Here is a 22,790-nt window from a genome sequence, read left to right on the forward strand (position 1 = left end):
GCCATCACCCATATATGCTAGACAACTATCATTTTCAAAGGCATGAAAAGGAATTGCGCTTTCATATGCCCACCTACTAATGTATTTATGGACCGTGAGTATAAGATCAACATTTTTTCCCTTTCTTGCATTCAAATCTTCTTCGGGGTTTATTTTGTTTGCGTAGCCATCCATGGGGCCTATAACCATTTGGTGCTTTCAACCCCAAAGAAGATTCTACTTCATCCATGCTATCATGCAATTCTTGTCTCACCTCAAATCTTAAGGCTTCATCTTGCGAATGTTTAGCTTTCTTTTTAACGTCCCTTCATTAATAGAATTTCGACATTTCAATTGATCATCTTTTGTAGAACATGGACATGAAGATAGATTCCCCTTCACATCAGCAATATGTTGTTTCATTCTAGTAATCCCTTCGCCAAACACTTTTCCACACAATTTACATTTCAATCTATCCAAGTTGCTTTTATTCAGGATAAAACCATATTTCCAATCAACATCATCTGAATTCCGTTTATGTGTATCGGTGGCGGTTGATCCCACAGACGGTGTAGTTGATGCATTAAAAGTGCTAAAAGAAATACTTAACATATTCATGTTTAACATATTTCAACAAATGCACAACATATTCATACTTAATAGATTTAAAAAAAATAAAAAATAAAATAAAATACTTGACAGATTCATACTTAGCATATTTCAAAAAAAAAAAAACAAATGTTAAACAGATTCAACAAATGTTCAATTAACTAGATACCCTGTTTAAATCAATAAATGTTTAAAAAAAGATTCAACAAATGTTTAACAGATACCAATTTTCTTATCAAATTTCTTAACATATACCAAATTTCTTAGCAAATGGTTAACAGATACCAAATTTCTTATTAAATGTTTAATAGATACTAAATTTCTTATCAAATGTTGAGTAACATCAATCCTTAAATCAATAATTTTCTTAACCGAAGAAGCTGTCAAATACCATTGTTCATCAAATTCTGGATAAATTGATGTTAACAGAAGAAGCTGTCAAAGAGAAGTAAAATCTAACCTTTGTTAGATAACTAGATTGGTGTTGATGTGAGGAGCTGAAGTCGGAAGAGGAGCTGATTTTGGAGTCGAGAAACCTCGTGAATTGGTGTCGTTACTCAAAGGTGATGACAACTAGAGCTTGGAAGGGGATTGTGACATCATTGCTCGAAGATGATGACGAACCAGAGGCCGGAGCTAAAGTCGACGACATGAGAGAATGTCAATCAGAGTTAAAGTCGAAGGTGAACGGAAGAAGAAGATGCACCGATTTCACTTCTTTCGTTCTCGTTCGTGGTTTGAGTCCAGAGAGGATGTCGATTTTTTTTGACTGCATCGAATGAGAAATCGGAAGCAACCCTAGAAGCAATTGTTACATTTTGACAATTTTGCCCTTATTATTATTATTTTTTTAAAATTACGTTGACTTGCGTTGACCGATTTGGACGCCTAGACTCGTCTTTGATCGACTTTGACCATGTCCGATTATATAGTCCAATTAGCTATAAACGTCAACGGTAGAGGACCGGCAAGTGCCTAGGCGCCGATTATTCGGCCGCCTAGGCCGATATTTGCAACACTGCTTTCCTCCGTATGGTGGAAAATTTATTTCATTTAAGAATCCTTTTACCACCTCTAAGTCCAACCAAACATATGAATTCGAGTGAATTGGAATCCTTTTCCCTCCAATTTCATTCCTTTTAAGGGAAGTGATTCGTACACAACAGTTTTTTGCCATACACAACAATTCATGCATTATATAGTTGTATAATACAACATTTTAAAGCACCAATTGTTGTGTATGGAGAAAAATTGTTGTATACGGATCAGTTTCCTCCCTATAATAGTACAGGGATGTTTTCTGCCATAAGCCTAAAATGTGTGGAACAAAGTATATCTTTTTTCTACACCAATTTCTCTATTTACATCAAAAAAAAAACCCCCTAAGAACTTCAACCACCATCGCGTATCCACTCCCTGCCCTAACCTGTGTTCACTGCTAAATTCCCGAATTGGAAAATCGGTGTTCTGTGCGATATATATGCATTTGACCTAGAGGAAGTATGCGATGTGAAATCAAACGAATCAAGCATCGAAGAACAACCATATATATGCTTGTGGGAGAGATGAATTTTGGCAACTATACGTTTCAAAACAAAGTGAGCAACCGACTGGTTAAGTAGAACTCAGCGAGGATCGCGCACCTATTTTAGGTACATCAGGTAGGTCAATTAAATATACGCTTAATTGTGCCCTAAGATCCCCGTTTTAGCTGATGTTTGGGACTTTTATGGAAGTAGAAACCCCATTTTTGATACATTTGCTGTTATAGTATCTGCTTGAAATCCTTGACTGTAAAAATATATCTTAATATGGCTTTTGTTAAAAGTATAACGTATTTGTTGTTGATATGTGTTGTTTTCTAATTTTGAGTTGGGATATTAAACCTTTCTCGGGGTTGTTTACTGCTGCACTGGAAAAGCTACATCGCCTACATGTAGTAACTGTCTTTTGCTAATATTGAATAGATACGAGTAAATATGGCAGCAACTCCCCAAAATGTTGAGATGGAAGCAGCAAAGTTCCTGCATAAGCTTATTCAGGAATCCACCGATGAGCCCACAAAATTGGCTACAAAACTACATGTGGTATGTCACATGCATGATTGTCTTCACATTTTTATCTTTTTGATTTTCATTTGAGTAATTTCTATGATAATGGTTTCTTAAATCATTAATGGATATACCCAACTCAATTGGCAGTATTGTCAATCTATTGTGCATGCATAACTGCCAAAATTTCCGTACTTGTTCAAAACTAATTAGTTGAAGATGAAAAAAACATTTTAGCAAAGCTCATGCCTACCACTTAGAAGTAAACCTGTTGAATATCCCAACTGTTTTAATATCCAAACTACAAGATGCATGATATGTAATGTTTTGCACTTTCACATTTCAGTAGTGTGCTTGGATCACTTTGTATGGTGATCCAAGTTTGAAATTCTTATGTACTACAGCTTACAGTGCTAAACAACAATTAGTCTGAGAACTTTATGCATGTTTACTTGGCTTGAGGGATATTAGCTTAGTTGGTAGAGCTCTGATTTTGCAAGTTATTGTCAAAGGTTGTAGAGCCAGACTTCTGTTGTAGGGAATTATCATGTCAGCGTTACAACACAAATATTATATGCTATTAAATTAGGTGCACTTAACATTACACTCCAGATTCATAACAATTAACAAGTAATATATTTTGTTATCTGAGTTTATATTTCTAAAAGGGAGGGTGATCTAGGAGACACAATAAATAATTATCTGATGTTTTGTTAAATAGAGACATAAATTTCTATGTGGGACCTAAGACCTACTAAGAATGATAACATCATCTCATCCTTTTTCCTCGTATCTATAAGAATGTCAAACACTTTTCCACCAAAACTTTTATCCTGACACAAATTACTTATAAATGTTTTTTTTTGTTGGTTATGTCTTGCTTTGTAACATTGTCTTGTCCTCTTATTTCTTTTCTTGGTTTCACAGATTTTGCAGCATATGAGATCCAGTGGGAAGGAAAATTCAATGCCATACCAAGTTATATCAAGGTAAGATCATCATAACCACCATTTCTAGATATTTTAAATCCCACTTTTTATTCTGTCTGATGCTCTATTTTGATCTTCTGAAGGGCTATGGAGACAGTTATAAATCGACATGGTCTTGACATTGAGGCTTTAATGTCACAAAGACAACCGTTGACCAGTGGGAATCAACCCGGAGATTCATCCTTATCCCAAATTGCAGGTTTGTAAATCATCTTGTTCTAGTAGTTAATTTTGTATTGTTTTAGCCTCTTCTATTTTTAGTTGTAATGTTCTTGTACAATTTACAAGGATATAAATTAAATTGCAGGTCCTTCACAGCAAACTGCAGTGGAAAATGACTCCAAAAAACCTCTAACTACTGAAGACACAGCAAAAATTGCAACATTTTCAAGCAAACCTTTACATGGTCCTAGCAGTGCTGGTCATGATATCTATCAAGGATCTGCAAATCAACTTAACTGTAAGTATTTGAATTTGAAGTTCTTCATGTAATCCTAAGTTTTGGTCAAATTTCTAGTGATTTTGTATGCTTAAGAGTGTAGTATCTAAGTTTTTCTCTTCCTAATGGCTTCTGTTCCTATTGCTTTACATGGATTGAACCACACAAATAAGAATTAGAGTGTATAATTAGTGTAATATTGACCATAAGTATTTATAACACATGTTCTACTATGTCACTTTTTACAGCTATGAAGAGCCATGGATCAAATGCTGGTCTCTCTGGTTCATATGAATCATCAGAACCTGGGAATCCACTATCCATGCAGTTCAGCAATTCATATGATAACCAGACTGCTGCAATGTTGATGCATAAAACTCCAGCTGGAAAGGCATTGGATCATGAAGGAGGATTTTCAAATGTGATGGCAAATGCAAGCAAGACACTTCCAGTATGCTTTTTCTACCATTTTACCTCCTTAATGGAATCATATTTTTGTTCTGGTTGCTCTCATAAAGTAAGACCTTGTAGATATTGTGTTCTCATGACCTTTTTTTTGACAGGGTGGCATCTCAAACAATGTTGCTGAAATGGGTTTGCTTCGAAATGAAGCTTCAAGAGATACTGGAAAATTACCAGTCGTACAGGCTTCTCCAGCTGGACCTTCCATGCCTTTTAAGGAACATCATTTGAAACAGCTCAGAGCTCAATGTCTTGTATTTTTAGCCTTTAGGTTGCTCTAATGAACACTCTTAATCCTTTCATTGTTCAATATCTGATTGTTTATTCCTACTTAACCATTTTTGACATACAGGAATAACTTAATGCCGAAAAAGTTGCATCTTGAGATTGCACTGGGAAACTTCTTTTCCAAGGAAGGTAACTGCTTTTTCCACCTTTAACAAATTAATCTTTCACTATCTGAAAGACTATCATTCAGAAAACCATGTCTTGTCTGCTTTCTACAAACTTAAGATACGCAGGCATGCTATGATTCTCATGTGCCCTTTGGTTTTTACAGTTTTTCAGTCCAAAATTGAAATATTTTTCAGTTTTGGTCCTTATTTCAAGGTTTCAGTGACCAAAGTCGATAGGAAGCCGTGAAATAATGATCAAAGTTGAAAAAAAGGTTTCATTATTGGACTAAGCACGATAGAAATCATAAAGAACATGGACTATATTCATAATTTACTATGTTATTTCTACTTCTTTGTTAAGTTATGAGATGCAATTGAAACATGTGCAAATAACAAGTGGTATTGCAGATACATCTAGCAAAGAACACATTGACCAAAAGGGAAAAGACCAATCTATTGGAGGCCAGAGCAGCAGTGGATTCATTTCAGAAATGAAAGAAGGCGAAAAACTCGACAAAATGATAGATAAAAATGAGCCACCTTATGGTCTCCCTGAACATGTGGAGGGAATGAGAAATACCATGATTCCAAGAAAAATTGAGCCAGAAATGCCAGTCTTTGAAACAAAGGAACTACAGACATCTGCAATCAAAGTAGCACAATCAGACCCTATCAACATTCCACTACATGCTGATACCCAAGGAAATCGACTTGGGCATAATAGTCATTTGCCAAGCTGGAAGCCTCATTCAGGAATGGAAGGTGAAAGGCACATGGTTGTGGTGAAGAATGCTAATGTTCTTGAAAAGGATGTAATACTTGGTACTATTCTTTTCATAAAAACTATAAAGATTCTACATTTTAAAGTTCTGTATTAAGAGACTTTGTTTATTGTAGCAGGAAACAATCGGGAGGGAGAAGATACTTCTGAACTAAGTACTTCACCAGCATCACCAAAGTATACTACATCTGAAAAATGGATTGCAGATTGCAAAAAGAGAAAAGTTGCTGCTGATAATAATTGGAAAGCTAAAAAGATGAAAACAGAGCAAAGGATCTCGGTTTGTGTTGAGAAGTTAAAGGTTTGCTAATATTTTAAGCTTTTCATGTTGTTGGCTAAATCTACTTGTATCTATATGTTTCTAGGTTCATTTTTTTTGACAATTGTTATGCAGGAAACAGTTAGTTCTTCTGAAGACATTTCTGCAAAAACCAAAAGTGTCATTGAGTTAAAAAAGCTTGAACTTTTGAATCTCCAGCGTCGACTGAGGAAGTAATTTCTTTTCTTTAGCTTGTTTATGAGTTGTTATATTCTATCTTTAATGTTTTTAGTGATTTATATTAATTATATACTTGTTTTGTTGCAGTGATATACTGAATGATTTTTTTAGACCTATATCTAATGAGATGGATCGCTTGAAATCAATCAAGAAACATAGGATAGGAAGAAGATCAAAGCAACTCGAGAGGTATGAACAGAAGATGAAGGAAGAGAGACAAAAGAGAATTCGAGAAAGACAAAAGGATTTCTTTGGTGAACTGGAATCACACAAGTATGTATTTTGCTATTTATAATCAGATTCCAATTCCTTCCAAAAAAAACATTCTGCCAACCAAACGTCCCTTAATCTTTTTCTCAACTTTTGTGAAGTTCTATAATGTGGTTCAATCACTGTTGTCTAGGGAAAGACTGGAAGATTTACATAAATATAGGAGAGAAAGGGCAAAGGGGTTTAACAAGTATGTAAGAGAGTTCCATAAAAGGAAAGAAAGACTTTATCGAGAGAAGATTGACAGAATCCAAAGGGAAAAGATCAATCTTTTAAAAATCAATGATGTGGAGGGTTATCTTCGAATGGTTAAGGTGAGCTCTGATATTATTAATACAATTCAACAAAGATCCGAATTCAAAAAAAAAAACTTCAAATTAAAATTGCTTTTATAGGATGCAAAATCGGATCGAGTGAAGCAACTATTGAAAGAGACTGAGAAGTATCTCCAGAAGCTTGGATCAAAGCTGAAAGAGGCAAAAGTTATCAGCAGAGCCTTTGAAGCAGATAATGGTCTAAATGATAACAGTGAATTTACTATTGAGAATGAAGATGAAACAGATCAGGCCAAGGTATGTTCTATCTTTTGTTACTTTACACTCTTGTAACCTTTGTTTGCCTTTTAATATGTTATTAACAAAATATTTTGGCTTCTACAGCATTACATGGAGAGCAATGAAAAGTACTATTTGATGGCTCATAGGTACTTCATTAACTTTTGTATTTCCTTTTTTTCCCTTTTGTAGCCCATCACTTTTTCTTGCATTAATGTAAAATAAGGCTAAATGCAAGAAATAGCAATGTTATTGCTCTTGGCTTTAATCAATTATTTTATTTTTTCAAACTCATCATCAGTTCCATGTTGCAGTGTCAAAGAACTTGTAGCAGAACAGCCAGCAACTCTCATTGGTGGAAAATTGCGAGAGTAAGTAATAAGTTGCAAAAACAATCAACAGATTTTATTTGAGAAACTGAATTTTTTTGTAATCATACTCTTTTTCTTTTATCTTATATTTATATAATATTGTTTGTCTTTAGGTATCAGATGAATGGATTACGATGGTTACTGTCACTATACAACAACCATTTGAATGGAATTCTAGCTGATGAAATGGGCCTGGGGAAAACTGTTCAGGTAGTATAAGGCTCCTTTAAAATCATTTTTTTTTGTTTACATTTTACCCTTTTATGAGTAAGATTTGTTGTTTGTGTAGGTTATATCTTTACTGTGTTACCTAATGGAAAATAAAAATGATAGAGGGCCATTCTTGGTGGTTGTACCTTCCTCTGTTCTACCTGGATGGGAGTCAGAAATTAACTTTTGGGCTCCAACCATTAACAAAATTGTCTATTCTGGACATCCTGAGGAGCGAAGGAAGTTATTCAAGTATGAGATTTGAATTTTGAATTTTGTTTTTAAAATTTCTGTAAGTTCTTTAATATTACAGCTTTATTTGCATCACTGCAGGGAAAAGATAGTTCAGCAAAAGTTCAATGTTCTTTTGACAACCTACGAGTATCTCATGAACAAGCATGATAGGCCAAAACTGAGCAAGATACATTGGCATTATATTATAATTGATGAAGGGCATCGCATCAAAAATGCTTCTTGCAAGTTAAATGCTGAGTTGAAACATTATAATAGCTCTCACAGATTGCTGTTGACTGGAACTCCTTTGCAGGTTTGAATATGATTCTAGGCATTTTTTAGGGTTAAATACAAGAAAAAGCAACCTACTTTCACTCATTTCTATTACAACATTGTATTTTGAAGAATTTACCAATTACAGCAATGTAATCCAAACACAAATACAAGTAATTTTTACTGCTATAATTGGTAGATTTTTCAAAATAATGTCTAAATAGGAAAAAAAAAGCTGTAATTGAGTAGACTTTTCAAATTACAATGCCTTAATAAGAAAAAATCTGAAAGTACAATGCTTTGTAACAGAAATAAATGAAATTAGGAGGCTATAATACACAAAAAGTGGAAGTACATTGCAATATCTTGTATCTATCCTTATAATTCATGAACAGTTCACATAATTGAACAATTCTTTGTACTAAATCTGTTTCACTTATCTAAATTTGCAGAACAATCTTGAGGAACTGTGGGCACTGCTTAACTTTCTGTTGCCAAATATTTTTAATTCGGCTGAGGATTTTTCTCAGTGGTTCAACAAACCTTTTGAAAGTAACGCAGATAACTCCCTTGAAGAAGTGAGCATTATATTATATTTAATCAATCTCTACACATTCTTGTTTCATTAATTCTTGCTTAACTTGAGTTTCTGCTTATTATGCACAGGCTTTGCTCTCTGAGGAGGAGAATCTATTGATCATAAATCGTCTTCACCAAGTTCTCAGACCATTTGTTCTTAGGAGACTGAAACACAAGGTCTGTTTTATCCCTACAGAAACGATATTAAAGTATGTTAATGTTTTATTCTTTTTCCTGCAAATGATATATTTTTTTTAATTACTTTTGATTTGATAGGTTGAAAATGAGTTGCCTGAAAAGATAGAGAGACTTGTAAGATGCGAATCTTCTGCATATCAGAAGATATTGATGCAGAGAGTAGAAGACAATATGGGTGCATTTGGTGCTACCAAGGTTCATTTTTTGCAATAACTTTGTTTTAGGTGTCAGCTTTTGCTGTCTGGAGCATGATATTCATCCTCATTTCAAATCACAAATTAAATTTTCAATTTCTTTCGAGACTTAATGAATAATACTTGAGTTTTGAAGCAAGAATACTATACAAAATGTATTGTTTGCATGAATTCACCAAGGCATTGGAAAATAAATTTTTTAAATGACCAAAATAGTCTTTATTGTTTTTATAAACATGATCATTTACCAGTTTATGTTTATTTTATTTTATTTATGAAGCAAAATAAACACATTTACTAGAAATAAAATACACAAATTTGTCATCGACACTAATCTGTTAACTTCCCATTCCAATTCCTTTGGATTCCTTCAGAACCCATGATCCAAACAGGCAAACAGGGCATAAATCATAATAAAATTAAGCTGCTTTCAGGTTGAAATTAGGTTTTTAAGGTATCTTTGCTCTAACTTTTTATCTTTCCACCAGAGTCGATCAGTGCACAATTCTGTTGTTGAGCTACGAAATATATGCAATCATCCTTACCTCAGCCAACTTCATACAGAACAGGTTGCTTTTCTCTTTCTTTCTTCTATTATCAATGCAAACTCATTGTGGAGTTGTTGATGCTGAATGTCGTTTTTGTTTCAATTTCAGGTCCATGATTTCATTCCCAAGCATTTTCTTCCTAATGTGATAAGATTTTGTGGGAAGCTTGAGATGTTAGATCGACTACTACCCAAGCTAAAAGCTACAGATCATCGGGTATAATAATATCAGTAATTTACCTTAATTTTCCCTTTGTAATTATCATTTTCTCGTTAGATGCTTATATTGGAAGTACAAAATGCAGGTTCTTCTGTTTTCAACAATGACTAGGCTGCTTGATGTGATGGAGGATTATTTATATTATAAACAGTACAAGTACCTTCGCCTAGATGGACATACAAGTGGTGGTGATCGTGGCTCCTTAATTGACCAGTTTAACAAACCTGGATCTCCATTTTTCATATTCCTTCTCAGGTAATCAACATTTTGGTGTATTCTATTTAAAAAAAAAAAATTCTATTTCTTATTCCATATATCCTTTTTTATTTCATAGTATACGTGCTGGAGGCGTTGGAGTGAATCTTCAAGCTGCTGATACAGTTATCATTTTCGACACGGATTGGAACCCACAGGCAATATATACTTAAAAAAAAAAGAATTATTCTAATTTAATAGTAATTTGTATTTTCTCTTATGCTTAATGGTTTTATGTTCATGTGTGTGGTTAGGTTGATCTGCAAGCACAGGCTAGAGCTCACAGAATTGGTCAGAAGAAGGAGGTACTTGTTCTTCGGTTAGAAACGGTATGTTCACCTCACATTCACATCACTACTTGGGAATCTTTTAGGTTAACATGTCTGCTTTTAAAGTACATTTCAACTCATTAAAAATGTGTTGATCATGTAAGGTTAAATCTGTTGAAGAACAAGTTAGAGCTTCAGCTGAGCATAAACTTGGAGTTGCTAATCAGAGCATTACTGCTGGCTTCTTTGACAATAACACAAGGTAGTTTTTGTTACTTTTATCGAGTATACATGTAGTTATACACACACAATCACACACATGACCTGTACATGTTATTTATGTGGTTGATTGGATCATAGTGCTGAAGACCGAAGAGAATACTTGGAGGCCCTGCTGCGTGAATGTAAGAAAGAGGAAGCTGCTCCTGTTTTGAATGATGATGGTCTGAATGATCTTATAGCCAGGAGGTTAGCATATTACATTAATATTCTCAAGATTGACACCATAATATAGAACACAGTAAAATCAAACTAACCAAACTAATAACAGGATGAAAAACCGAACAGATCAATCACCTTTGCTGGAATATGTAAATTATCAACAAACCAGATAGAATATTAGCAGTAGCAATCCTCTCTTTTTTGTTTGTAACCATCATATTAGTAGATGTGAAACAGAAGGGAAATCTGTAGATGAGGAAAATGATTGTGAAAATTCTATGATGAAGTTTGGTTATAGAGAAGAATAAAAGACCTAATTGTTTTTCTAAAATGAAATCATATATAGGCAAATATGAGCATCTATAAACTCTAATAGAGTAACTTTCATAAATACAATAAATACAATCAATACAATAAAGGAAATACTATCTTGATATTCTTCAATAATACAATAAATAATTACAATGAAGGAAACAAAATCTTCTTGATATTCTTCACATACCAAAATAGTTGATCAAAATATTGTGATGACATACCATAATTATTAAGAGAAAAAGGGAAAAGAAACAAAGTGAGGAAGTGAATTATTTGATAGGACAAGATGCAAAAGGCTTATCCTAACTGAAATTCATAACATAAAGCTTTGTCGAAAGGGTATCCTTACTCATAACCTGCTAACTATATAAATTATGTGTATTCGTGATGTGGAAATGTGGTAAAAAATTGACCATTTACTTTGTTGAGCACTATGGTAAAAATCTTTTTGCATGCATTAACATAAGCATCCAAATGAAAACCGGTTCTTACTAAACCATTATGATTGACAACTTTTTGAAATGCCATTTATTGTATGTGTGGCCAACTGATGTTAGTTAAATACTCGAGTAAGTTTGATTTTCAGAAATTTCAATCTTAAATATGCTGTGGTATTTATTCATACTTGTAATTTTGATGATGGCAGTGAGTCTGAAATTGACGTATTTGAGGAACTCGATAAAAAAAGGCAGGAAGAAGAGATGGTATACCCTTTTTACATTGAATGCTCTTCAATCTATTTTCCTTCAACCTAGAAAAAGGCATCCTGCATTTATCTGTTCAGTTTGATTAATATTAATATGTAAAATTGTGCAGGCTCTGTGGAAACAGGTGGTATCAGAACAAGGGGGGACAAGTGATGAAGTCACACCTCCCCTTCCTTCTAGACTTGTAACAGAAGATGAAATGAAATCATTCTGTGAAGCTATGAAGGCAATTGAAGTTCCAAAACCAGTTGTTATACCTGGCTATGGAGGTAAAAGGAAGAGTGAGCTTGGGAACTTGGACACACATAATTATGGAAGAGGAAAACGAGCAAGGGAGGTTTGTTCTCCTCAACTTATATATATATATATATATATATATATATATATATATATATATATATATATTTGATGCATTTTGTTGTTTGAATCCCTGTTATAATTTTTGTTGTTACTTTACATAGGTGCGATCTTATGAGGAGCAATGGACAGAAGATGAATTTGAGAAAATGTGTCAAGTTGAAGCACCAGAGTCACCAAACACCACCAAGGAAGAAGGGGACTTGGCTGTTGGTGTCACAGCTAGCGAATCTGGCATGGTTATTGGTGCAGAAGGCACAGGGTTGCCAAACATACAACACCCAATGCAACCTCCTCCACCTGCAGCTTTCTCAGTTCAACAAATCGGGGCAAGTCCACCAATAAAACGTGGTCGTGGAAGGCCGCCTAAAAAGAAACTCCCCGGAATTGGAGTTCCACCTCCAATGGCGGCTCTTCAGGTTTCTCCATTACCTGTTCCTCCACCTCTTCATCCAATTGGTTTACAGATTGCTGCTGCTCCTCCTCCTCCTCCTAGTGTTGCTACCCCTTCTGTTCCCAAGTCAACCCCCTCTGATGGTGGTCAGCCAACTGTTACTTTGCCTTCTGCTACCCTGTCTGTGCCACCTGGTTTTCAGCCACCAGCCAGTCATCCTCCTGGCTTTCAGCCAACAGTCGCTCCTCCTCCTGGTTATAAACCACTCACCTCCCCCCCTCCGGGCTATCAACCAATCACCACCACCCCTCCTGGTTATCAACCGATAGCCACACCCACAGCCACTCCTCCACCCCCCGGATTCCAACCTAAAATCAGTCCATCTCCTCAGGCCACCACCATCACTCCTTTATCTACCTCTACCCTCCCTCCTACTTCTGAACCAACAACCACCATGACTCCTCCCAACCAGAATATCCCACCGAGTAATCCCACTCCTAGCACTCTTTCAACCCCTACATTACCCGTTTCAATCCCAGTGTTCTCTCCATCCTCTCATGACTCAGAGTCTGCTGCATCTCCATCAGTGACACCTGGGAGTGGTAGGGGTAGGGGTAGAGGTAGGGGTCGGGGTCGGGGTAGACCACGAGGTAGAGGTAGAGGCCGTGGTCAAATAATTGGAAGTAGTGGAGTTGATGAGGCTGAGGCTGAGCCACAGCCACAGCCACAGCCACAACCCCAGCCCCAACATACAGTTACAAAGCAACATCATGTGGTATTAGCTATGCCAGGTCTTCGGACATCTTCTCTAATCAACATGTCAGAAACACTTCCCTCCACCACCAATGAGCCTCTAGTTTCCACCTCAACTGCTGTCAGTAACACTCCAGCAGCAGCTCCAGGGACTGTTAGTATACCTGCTGTAACAGTAACACCACCCCCTTCTGAAAACTTGAAATCTGATATACCGATACCAGAACCATCTGTCCCTGTTGAATCTGTACCTACATCTTCTACTTTGCCGGAAGTCAGTCAGGCTGTGCCGGATACTGATGTGGGGGCTACACCACCACCACCACCAGTTTCTGTTGATTCTCAGGTCACCGAGCTTCAAACTACGAGTGCTCAGGCAGCCGCTCCAGTTACCACTGAGCCTGAAAAAGCCACCCCAGTTGCCACCGGGGTTGAAGAATTGAGTTCTCCAGCATCCACCACGACACCACCACCGCCACCGGTGTCTGTTGTTGCTCAGGCCTCTGAGCTTGGAACTTTGAGTTCTCCGGCAGCCACCTTAGTTAGTACTCCAGAACCCACCGCACTTGTCACCGCCCCAGTTGGTACTCCGGCAGCCACCCCACTTGTCACCACTCCAGTTAGTACTCTGGCAGCCGCCCCACTTGTTGGTACTCCGGCGGCCACCCCACTTGTCACCACCTCAGTTGGTACTCTGGTGGCCACTCCAGTTGGTATTCCATCAGCCACCACAGTTAGTACTCCGGCAGCCACTCCACTTGTTGATACTCCGGTAGCCGCCCCAGCTAGTACTCCGGAAGCCACCTCACTTGTCACCACCTCAGTTGGTACTCCGGCGGCCACCCCAGTTGGTATTCCATCAGCCACCCCAGTTAGTACTCCGGCAGCCACTCCACTTGTTGCTACTCCGGTAGCCACCCCAGCTAGTACTCCGGTAGCCACCCCACTTGTTGATACTCCGGTAGCCACCCCAATTGAATCTCCTTCTGAATCTGCACCGAAACAAGGTAGAGGAAGAGGAAGGAAGGTTCAAAGTAGACCAGAGGCACCTCGTCGCAGGGAAAGGAGGAAACTGGACACAGTAGAAGCTCAGGAGCAAAAACCTAATGAACCACCACAGAAGAGGACACGAGCCTCTTCTAGTAGAAAAACTGTTGCTACAAGAAGTATGTTAAGAAATGAAGCTCAGAAGATGATGGACATGGATGATGATGATCAGTCCACCCAAGCTGCTTCTAAGTTAGCTGAAACACCACTCAAAGATTCCCCAGATGTGAAACAACAGTCAAGCAATGTAGCTGATACCATAAATCTCCATGGGGAGAAGATCGAGAAACAAAAAGACGTTTCAGAGGCAACTGAATCACAATCAATGACTGATGATGCTGTTGAAAATACCAAGTCCAAGGAAGATTCGGATTCCAAAAAACTAATGGAGGTAATCTCTCTCTCTCTCTCTCTCTCTCATGCCATTTTTGGGTCTAACAACCGTTATGTGTTTTAGGGTTGCTCTCACTTGTGTAGCTAATATCATTAACGATTCGTGCAGGTTGAAAGTGAGTCAAAATCAGAGACTCAGTCTAAACCCTCTGAAGAAGTTGAGATTAATCAGCCTCAAAAAGATGAGGTCTTGAAGGCAGAAACTGAGTGCAGTGCTTCACAAGATGGTGGCAAGGTTAATAGAATGCATTTAATAATACATACATATATATATATGTAATAGTAATATCTATCTGGTCTTAGTGGTTTGATGATTTATGGATTTACAGAATGAAGAGAAAGATCCTGTAATCAAGGATGGAGACACCCTGACTCTGGAGGCTAATCCTCCTGGTGCTGAAGAAAGTGTTACTGATTCTGTGCAGAAGTCACCATCTCTTGATATGCAGATTCAAACTGAGGCCACTACATCTAAAGATGTGGAGGATACCAACAAGACATCACCACAGGTTCATTTATTTAGTTTTTAAGGCTCATCATGTACAGAAATTCCAAAAAGATTATGTTTAAATCATACGTATAATCTGTTCTTTCAGGGTAAAGGGGATGATGACATTGAAATTGAAAGAAATAATAATGATACAGATGTTAAACCCACTGAAAAGGTTGAGGATGCTTCCCAGAAAGAAAGTGAATCTGGTGTGATTAAGGAGGATGTGTCTGAAGCTGAAGCACTTCCTGTCATTACAGTAAGCCAAAATTTCCTTGTTGAGTTTCTCAGTTTATGTTTCATGTTTAAAAAAAATGAAAGAATTCAATGTGTTTTAATTGGGTTTCTTCTACGTATGTGTATTGTGTAGGAGGGGGATAAAGAAGAAGAGCAAGAGAAATCTTGTGAAAAGATGGAGGATGAACAACTTCCTCCCATGGTGGTGGAAACGGAAGCCAAACCTTGTGAACATGATGACAATGATAACAAGAAGCAGGAGGAAGATGATGCTCAAATTCAAACACCAAATGAATCAGAGAAAGAGAAAGAGAAACAAGAAGGTTCCACTGAAAATGGTCTGAATAAATTGGGGACAACACAGGAAGCAGATGAACAAAATGATCCAACAATTAAAACACAACAAGAACAAGACCAAAATGATGACTAGTAGGCTAAGGCTAAGGCTAAGGCTAAGGCTAAACTATTATTATTGTTATTATTATTATTCTATGAACAAAAAGATCAAAGTGTTTGTTAGGTGTGTGTAATTATAATTATAGCTGTTTAGCTTTGCTTGTATTATTGTACCAGTCTCATTTTGGCATATGATTTTATCAAGGTTAAATATTTATATCAACATGATAATTAATATCCAACACGTCATAAATTAGTTTTCTATTTACGTAATTGGATCCTTTATTTCGTTATAACTTATAAATTTATAATACAAATTCTTAATCATCAGTTTCTCAAATGAACCCTTTGCTAAGGTGTTACGGATCCTTTGTTGATCATCAAAATATGGGACATGTATGTGAAACGTAATTTCTATTTGTATTTGTAAAATATTTCTAAACCTTTTCCTCTCTTCATCATGATAGGGTATGAAGATTTAGTTAGCATTGAAAACAATGTCAACCTTATCCATATGTTGAAATAAGAAAATGTGGTCGCTATCTCTACAACAAAAATCGACAATGCTTAAGGTTTATTCCCCTTTAAAGATAGATCCCTCCGACATTAGGATCCTAACAATAGCCAACGTTAAAGGGTCAAAGAATACTAAGAAACAATGCAATGTAGGATCCATTATTGCCAATTGCCATGAAACAAATATTTCATATTAATACAACAAAGCTTTTAATTTTTATATGTTTTTAAACTAAAAACATTACAAACCAACTATCTGTAACACCCATGTGTCGATTATTACAATTTTCAGAAACTTTCCTTTCTGCATCGCCCATGGATGTAACGTCTTCATGTTGCATCCCAAACAATAACATAATTTGATTGTCAGTTGAAAGTATAAATATGTTATTATATAGAAACAAAACAGAAAAAGTCAGTAAGTGTCAGAATTAAAGCTGTGAAAGTAAAATAATCATGATTACCATTTGTTCAACTGATGCATATATGCATTTGGTGAAGTTGGGCTTCTAATACTTGATTAACAGGGAATCAAGAAATTCTAATAGTCCCAAGCTTTGTTGGCCAATGTGTCCCATGAGTAATTCATGCCTGAAGTTGTAAAGGTCGATTAGTATTCGAAACAACAACTTCATGCACAAGTTAATCATAAAGACACATTGGCTTCCATAGCCTGGGTCTATAAGAATATCTTGATACCTTGTCAATAAAGTATAAAAAATAACACTTCACCACATCAAAGTTTGCCTCTCCAAATTGGTCTTCTTGAAGGCTCAACATTCAAACTTGCAATAGTGGAAATAATTATAAGAGAAAAACTAAGGAAATATCGTGATTTTAAGACCATTTTAAGAGAAACAAATTTTGTTTGATGGTCTCCATAGATGAAGATGAATGAAATGAAGTATATATATAGAGAGAGTAGAAGCAACGACTTTTCCACAATTGTTGTCATTATCAAACTAAATGATTAAAAAAATAAACCTTCTATCTTTCTTCCTTGCCACTTAACCAAGTTTTTTCTATAAAACATTCAATATTGTAAAGGAAATTTCGTAGAAAACAATGGTAAATTGAACCTAAGATTGGTTTGGTTCGATTTTATACTATATTGTTTATACCAATTTGTGTTAGGAAACTATTATATGGAAATGGTTCACCATGAGTGGAACCAACTACCAAACAAAACCAACTACAGTTGACATTTTGATACAACCAATTTGTCTCACCTTTGTTTATACTTGTCCAAAAGTTTGATTTTTAAAATAAATAGATGAGGCAAGGAACTCTATATTTCTAACTATTAAATGTAAAACATATTATAATATTATCGAAATAAACATGTTGCATTCTGTAATATTCGATTTCAAAATAAAAAACCATTAAACTTTTGATAGATAAACAACTATTACCACTAAGATATGAATTAACGCAAGTTTTAAAGCTTTAAAGCAACATAAATGTTTAACAATTGTAGGAAAACTCAAAATGATAGAATATCTATTAATGTATTTTTTCTTTTATATATATATATATATATATATATATATATATATATATATATATATATATATATATATATATATATATATATATATATATATATATATATATATAGAGGTGGGTTCAATTGAGAAAATAAAAACTGTTGAGAATGGGGGAATCATTCTCAGCCACTCATTTATTCTAAGCATAAAAAAACACGGTGACAAACTTGTAAATATGATAATAACCTTCAATATCAAATACACAACTGTAATCGATCGTTCATCATCCAAATTTCTCCTCCAACCTTCAACAATCATCCAAATTTCTTCAATTAAACCATCATCAACATCATCCGGTGCTAATCAATCATCGATCTTCGTCAATAACATGTTTATCAACACGATTCAACAGTTAACAACACAAATTCATTTTTGGTTCTTTTAATCCAACCTTCAATTCTGCTTGAATACGATCAGATCTTCAACATCTACGATTAATTATACCCCCAACGTCATTAGATCAACATCATCGATAATCAACAAAAAATCCACTTCATATAATTCATTCAACATCGATTATCAAATAAAACTTCAAAATTGAGGTTAGAAAAAGATCAAATCGTTTTTTTTTGAAAAGTTTCATATAATTCTCTATCAATCTACTATTTTGTAAGATTTAAATAGTCAAAGTATCATGTTTTTAACATTTTTAAAAAAGTTAAATTGTATGCACTCTAACTGTTTGATGAAATGCATAAACTAAATTACCACGTTATATTCATATAGAATATGTTTTCTCACCTGAATCAGTATATGATTATTAAAACAAAAAAACAAATATGCAAGTCTGTATGTTATTCATATGTGAATAACATATAAAAATTATATATATTTGTGAAAATACCTTGTAATATTCATATGCGAATATACTGTGTAATATTCATAAGTGAATATATCATCTAATATTCACAAGTGAATATACTACGTAATATTCACATGTGATATACCATGTAATACTACGTAATATTCAGATATGAAAATATTATCTAATATTCATAAGTGAATATACCATCTAATATTCACAAGTGAATAAACTATGTAATATTCACAAGTGAATGCATCGTCTAATATTTAAATATGAATATACTATGTTTATTATATGCTATATTCATATATGAAGGATACTTAAATTGTAAAAAAAATTAATCATAGTTTTTATTCATAAGTGAATAACGAATGTACTGTAGTAAAAACTTGATTCATTTTTATTCACTTATGAATAACGATAGCAGAAAATATTAATTTTTTTTTTAATTTTATCTTAAAACTATATCAATATGGATGTCTATTTGTAGAGAATAAAAAATCATGAATTTTGGTATATTTAAAAATCATTTTTCGATAAAAATAACTTCTTAAAAATTAAAAAAAACGAAAAAACTATGTTTTTGTATATATTAAGGTAATGCTTAGCATAATTTAAGGAAACATGTTTTGCTGGAAAACACATGTTTATTCCTTTCCCATTTCCGCTGGTACGATGAAGGTTTTTGCGGCAAAAATAAATGAGTGACTGAGAATGATTCCCCTATTCTCAACCTTTTTTTTCTCAATTGAACCCTCCTCTCTCTCTCTCTATATATATATATATATATATGTATGTATATATATATATATATATATATATATATATATATATATATATATATATATATATATATGCTAGGTTATTTTGTTTCTTACATCTATTGTGTGTCGTAAGTACAATTCTTGACCAATAGATGAATACAATCAATGGTTATGATCTGAGGGTCTACGATATTACAATAAGGTAACATGTACCATATAATCACTCAAATTTAATTAAAAGAGTATTTTAGACAATTAACTATATTTAAAAAAAGAAAACTTTGAAACTAAAGGGATAATTCTGATTTTTTTTTAAATTAATTCAATTTCAGTTCTAATTTAATTTGTAATTATAACCAACTATAACTTATTTTATTCTGTCAGAATGCGATTCTATTAGAATGAAAGTTTGTTATAACGACATTCTGTTAGAATAACAGTTTATGACATCCTTTAAGAATACATAAATAAGAAGAAAACAGGAATAAGTACATTATGAAACAATATACAAAATCTATTCTTGAACCAATAATATATCAAAGAATTATATTCTATGATTGTGATACAAAACGAACATTCTTGAATAATAACAACATTCTGAAAGAATAACAAGTGTAATTCTTAAAAACAACAACATTTTTAAACTGTGAGTATGATCAATCATTGATTCATTCTTCACGTCATTCCTATAAGGTCTTCAAGCGAGTCCTTTACAAATGCAACAAAAACATCAAAATCCACCAAAAAACACTAATTCATTCTGAAAGAATAATATTGTTAAGATTTATTTTATACATTCTGGTGGAATACATTCTACTATAAGACACTCTTGTTCTCCATATTTTCTTTCTTTTCCACATGAATGAAAAACTCTTCAAAACCTAAAAAGAAAAAAAAACCATTAAAATCTAACAAAAAAATTAATCCATTCTAAAATAATATTATTGATAAGATTTGTTTTATAAATTTTGGCAGAATACATAAAATACATTCTGCTAGAATACAAACATTCTGAAAGAATGAATTTATATAAATAAATTCTGACAGAATATACACAAATCCATTCACACCTCATACTCAACTTTCACATCATAATACACTAATTTCTTCTAAAAAACAACACCAATTGTGGTTTTTTTATACAATGCAAGAGAGAAAAAGTAAAAAATAAACACTAATGGTATCTTACTAAGAATTACAAGTTTAATAATGCATAGATTCTTTAAAATCTTGATATATATTCTGGTAGAGTACATAGAATATGCCAGAATACATGGGTGTGTTTGCAATATTTGCTTGGAAATTTCATCCTTACCACAGACACAACTGGTCAAATATTTCATAAGCATGCTGATTGTAAAAATTATTAGAAAGTGTGTTTTAAATATGGAATTAGTCAATTACCGAGAATTTGGCTTGAAACATCTCTTATGCATTCTATCGAACACCTTCTGTGCATTATACATTTGTCATAGCTTTACCTTCAAATATAATGTCAAACACCTTCAGCAAGTTGTATTAAACACCAAACACCTTCACAACACCAGAAATTGCATCAAAAGCATGAGAAAGATTCATGAAATCAGTGCAAAGGGAGAAAAACAAATTACAATTTCTATAAAAAAAGTAGGAAAAAACCTTGATCAATCACTTGTGCAATTCCTCTCTAAATTCTTTTAATATCGTGATCTGGGTTCAAGTCTATAGGGACTTGAATTTGAGCATGATTCAAACTCATATTGCCAAGATACTTCATTTAAAAGTGGAAGCAGGAGACACGACTCACAGTTTAGCCAACATAATTCTTCGAAGACTGAAGATGAGGGTGGAAGCTACCAGAACGAATATCCTTTTAGTCCTTGATGATGTCTGGGAAAAGATCGACTTAGATGTTGTGGGAATTCCTTCAAGGGATTCCCGCTGCAAGATCCTCTTAACCACTCGATCTTTCGATGTCTGTAGGGACATGTCTGTTGATTTTCCTTTTCAGTTAAGCCTCATGAGTAAAGATGATGCTTGGAAACTTTTCGTTCAAAGTATTGGATCTGTATGGAAAGAGCACGTCGGTGGTAACCATAGCAATGAGGAAGGAGGAGGACGTCGATTACTTTTTGTTATGGTGGTTTTTGTAGGGTTTAAAAACTGATTGCAATTTTATAAGGATTTGATTTGATTTTAAATTTGGAATTTATTTAATATACATGCAATATTACTAATTTACCCTTATTGATTTATTTAAAAATTTAATTTGTGCTAAATTCTGATTGGTCCATATGTGCACACAATACTTGTTGAAAACATTTGAACCAAACTCTCTCTCTCTCTCTCTCTCTGTATATATATATATATATATATATATATATATATATTGGATTATTTGTTACCTACAGTTATTGTGTTACAATGTTACTATTGCAATTCTTACTAGAATTTCATATTTGTACATCTATTTCTTCATGTTAGTTAAAAAATGTTTGTATAATAATTAAACAAATATGTATATTCTGTAAAAAATGTGTAATTTTTTAAATACCTAAAAATAAAATTACATTCCGTCCCGTTTTCACAACAAAAAATTTTCATTTTTATTAAGGTAAAACTCACCAATTTATAAATCTATTATTAAGAAAACCGTTTATTCCAAATTACATTTATTTAAAATTAGAATTTAAAAGAAAACGCGAAATCCTCAATGCTACTGATGCGTGTGTACAGTCTCGCCTTCGCCTTCCCATTGACACCAATGATACCTGAAACAATAAACAACTGGATAAGCATAAGCTTAGCGAGTTTCCCCCAAAATACCACCACATAACATAATAACAAACAACATGCGTACAGAACCTTTAACCTGACTGGAACCGCACTGGCCTACAACCCATCTGAACCGTTCTCTGGGCCTTCGGTCTGATTGGTACGCCTCTCAGGCCTGGAATTTATCTGGGACGCCCTAGGTCTTTTGGCCTTTAGTCTATATTGGTCCGCCTCAACCCAAACCGCTCCTCCCAAGCCTCCATGCCTTCGGCTTACAACTGGCCCGCATCGGGTATCTTGGCCTACATTACAAAGCAGGACCACCTCAACCCAAACCAAACACAACATGTATACATGAAAACAATCATCATCAAGTAGGCATATAATACAGGCAAACAACAATCATACAACTCACTACCACCTACTAGTCCTTTCACAACATACAGTCCTGCTACCAGCTAACCTCCATAGAATGCGTAACCATAAGTAACCAGAA

At 34.5% G+C, this 22,790-nt stretch overlaps 2 protein-coding genes and 1 long non-coding RNA gene across 3 annotated transcripts; 2 read left to right on the plus strand and 1 right to left on the minus strand.

Annotated features, from left to right (window-relative positions):
• Positions 1–1,962: 1,962 nt before the first annotated feature.
• Positions 1,963–16,131, plus strand: SYD (P-loop containing nucleoside triphosphate hydrolases superfamily protein). Its single transcript, XM_079018132.1, has 36 exons — positions 1,963–2,249; positions 2,556–2,675; positions 3,567–3,628; positions 3,712–3,827; positions 3,936–4,088; positions 4,316–4,518; positions 4,631–4,800; positions 4,882–4,946; positions 5,333–5,746; positions 5,822–6,006; positions 6,100–6,197; positions 6,292–6,477; positions 6,608–6,788; positions 6,870–7,046; positions 7,134–7,177; positions 7,343–7,399; positions 7,513–7,609; positions 7,689–7,861; positions 7,943–8,156; positions 8,569–8,694; positions 8,783–8,872; positions 8,972–9,088; positions 9,576–9,656; positions 9,744–9,851; positions 9,940–10,109; positions 10,189–10,267; positions 10,364–10,438; positions 10,543–10,640; positions 10,739–10,846; positions 11,781–11,838; positions 11,951–12,178; positions 12,303–14,783; positions 14,895–15,020; positions 15,115–15,294; positions 15,382–15,534; positions 15,646–16,131. The coding sequence occupies exons 2-36, from the start codon at positions 2,568–2,570 to the stop codon at positions 15,940–15,942; spliced, it is 7,278 nt and encodes a 2,425-aa protein (XP_078874258.1). The 5' UTR covers positions 1,963–2,249; positions 2,556–2,567; the 3' UTR covers positions 15,943–16,131.
• Positions 16,132–16,562: 431 nt separating this feature from the next.
• LOC145071211 (uncharacterized) lies at positions 16,563–17,292 on the minus strand. The gene is made up of 2 exons (XR_013690300.1): positions 16,889–17,292; positions 16,563–16,752 (listed from the first exon to the last, which is right to left on the minus strand). It is a non-coding gene; the product is annotated as an uncharacterized LOC145071211 (long non-coding RNA).
• A 3,971-nt stretch (positions 17,293–21,263) lies between these two features.
• On the plus strand, positions 21,264–21,686 carry LOC145067957 (putative disease resistance protein At4g10780). The gene has a single exon (XM_079014976.1). The coding sequence runs from the start codon at positions 21,264–21,266 to the stop codon at positions 21,684–21,686; it is 423 nt and encodes a 140-aa protein (XP_078871102.1).
• The last annotated feature ends 1,104 nt before the right edge of the window (positions 21,687–22,790 follow it).

This window comes from Lactuca serriola, chromosome 8, assembly GCF_051521515.1.
Source record: "Lactuca serriola cultivar US96UC23 chromosome 8, Lser_US96UC23_V15, whole genome shotgun sequence".
NCBI lineage: Eukaryota > Viridiplantae > Streptophyta > Magnoliopsida > Asterales > Asteraceae > Lactuca > Lactuca serriola.

Excerpts from the sequence above, each read along its gene's own strand:
- SYD (XM_079018132.1), top strand. The coding sequence starts at position 2,568 with ATGGCAGCAACTCCCCAAAATGTTGAGATGGAAGCAGCAAAGTTCCTG. Across the intron at positions 4,947-5,332 it reads AAACTTCTTTTCCAAGGAAG|ATACATCTAGCAAAGAACAC; the intron begins GTAACTGCTTTT and ends GTGGTATTGCAG. Across the intron at positions 12,179-12,302 it reads GAGGAAAACGAGCAAGGGAG|GTGCGATCTTATGAGGAGCA; the intron begins GTTTGTTCTCCT and ends TACTTTACATAG.
- LOC145067957 (XM_079014976.1), top strand. The coding sequence starts at position 21,264 with ATGATTCAAACTCATATTGCCAAGATACTTCATTTAAAAGTGGAAGCA.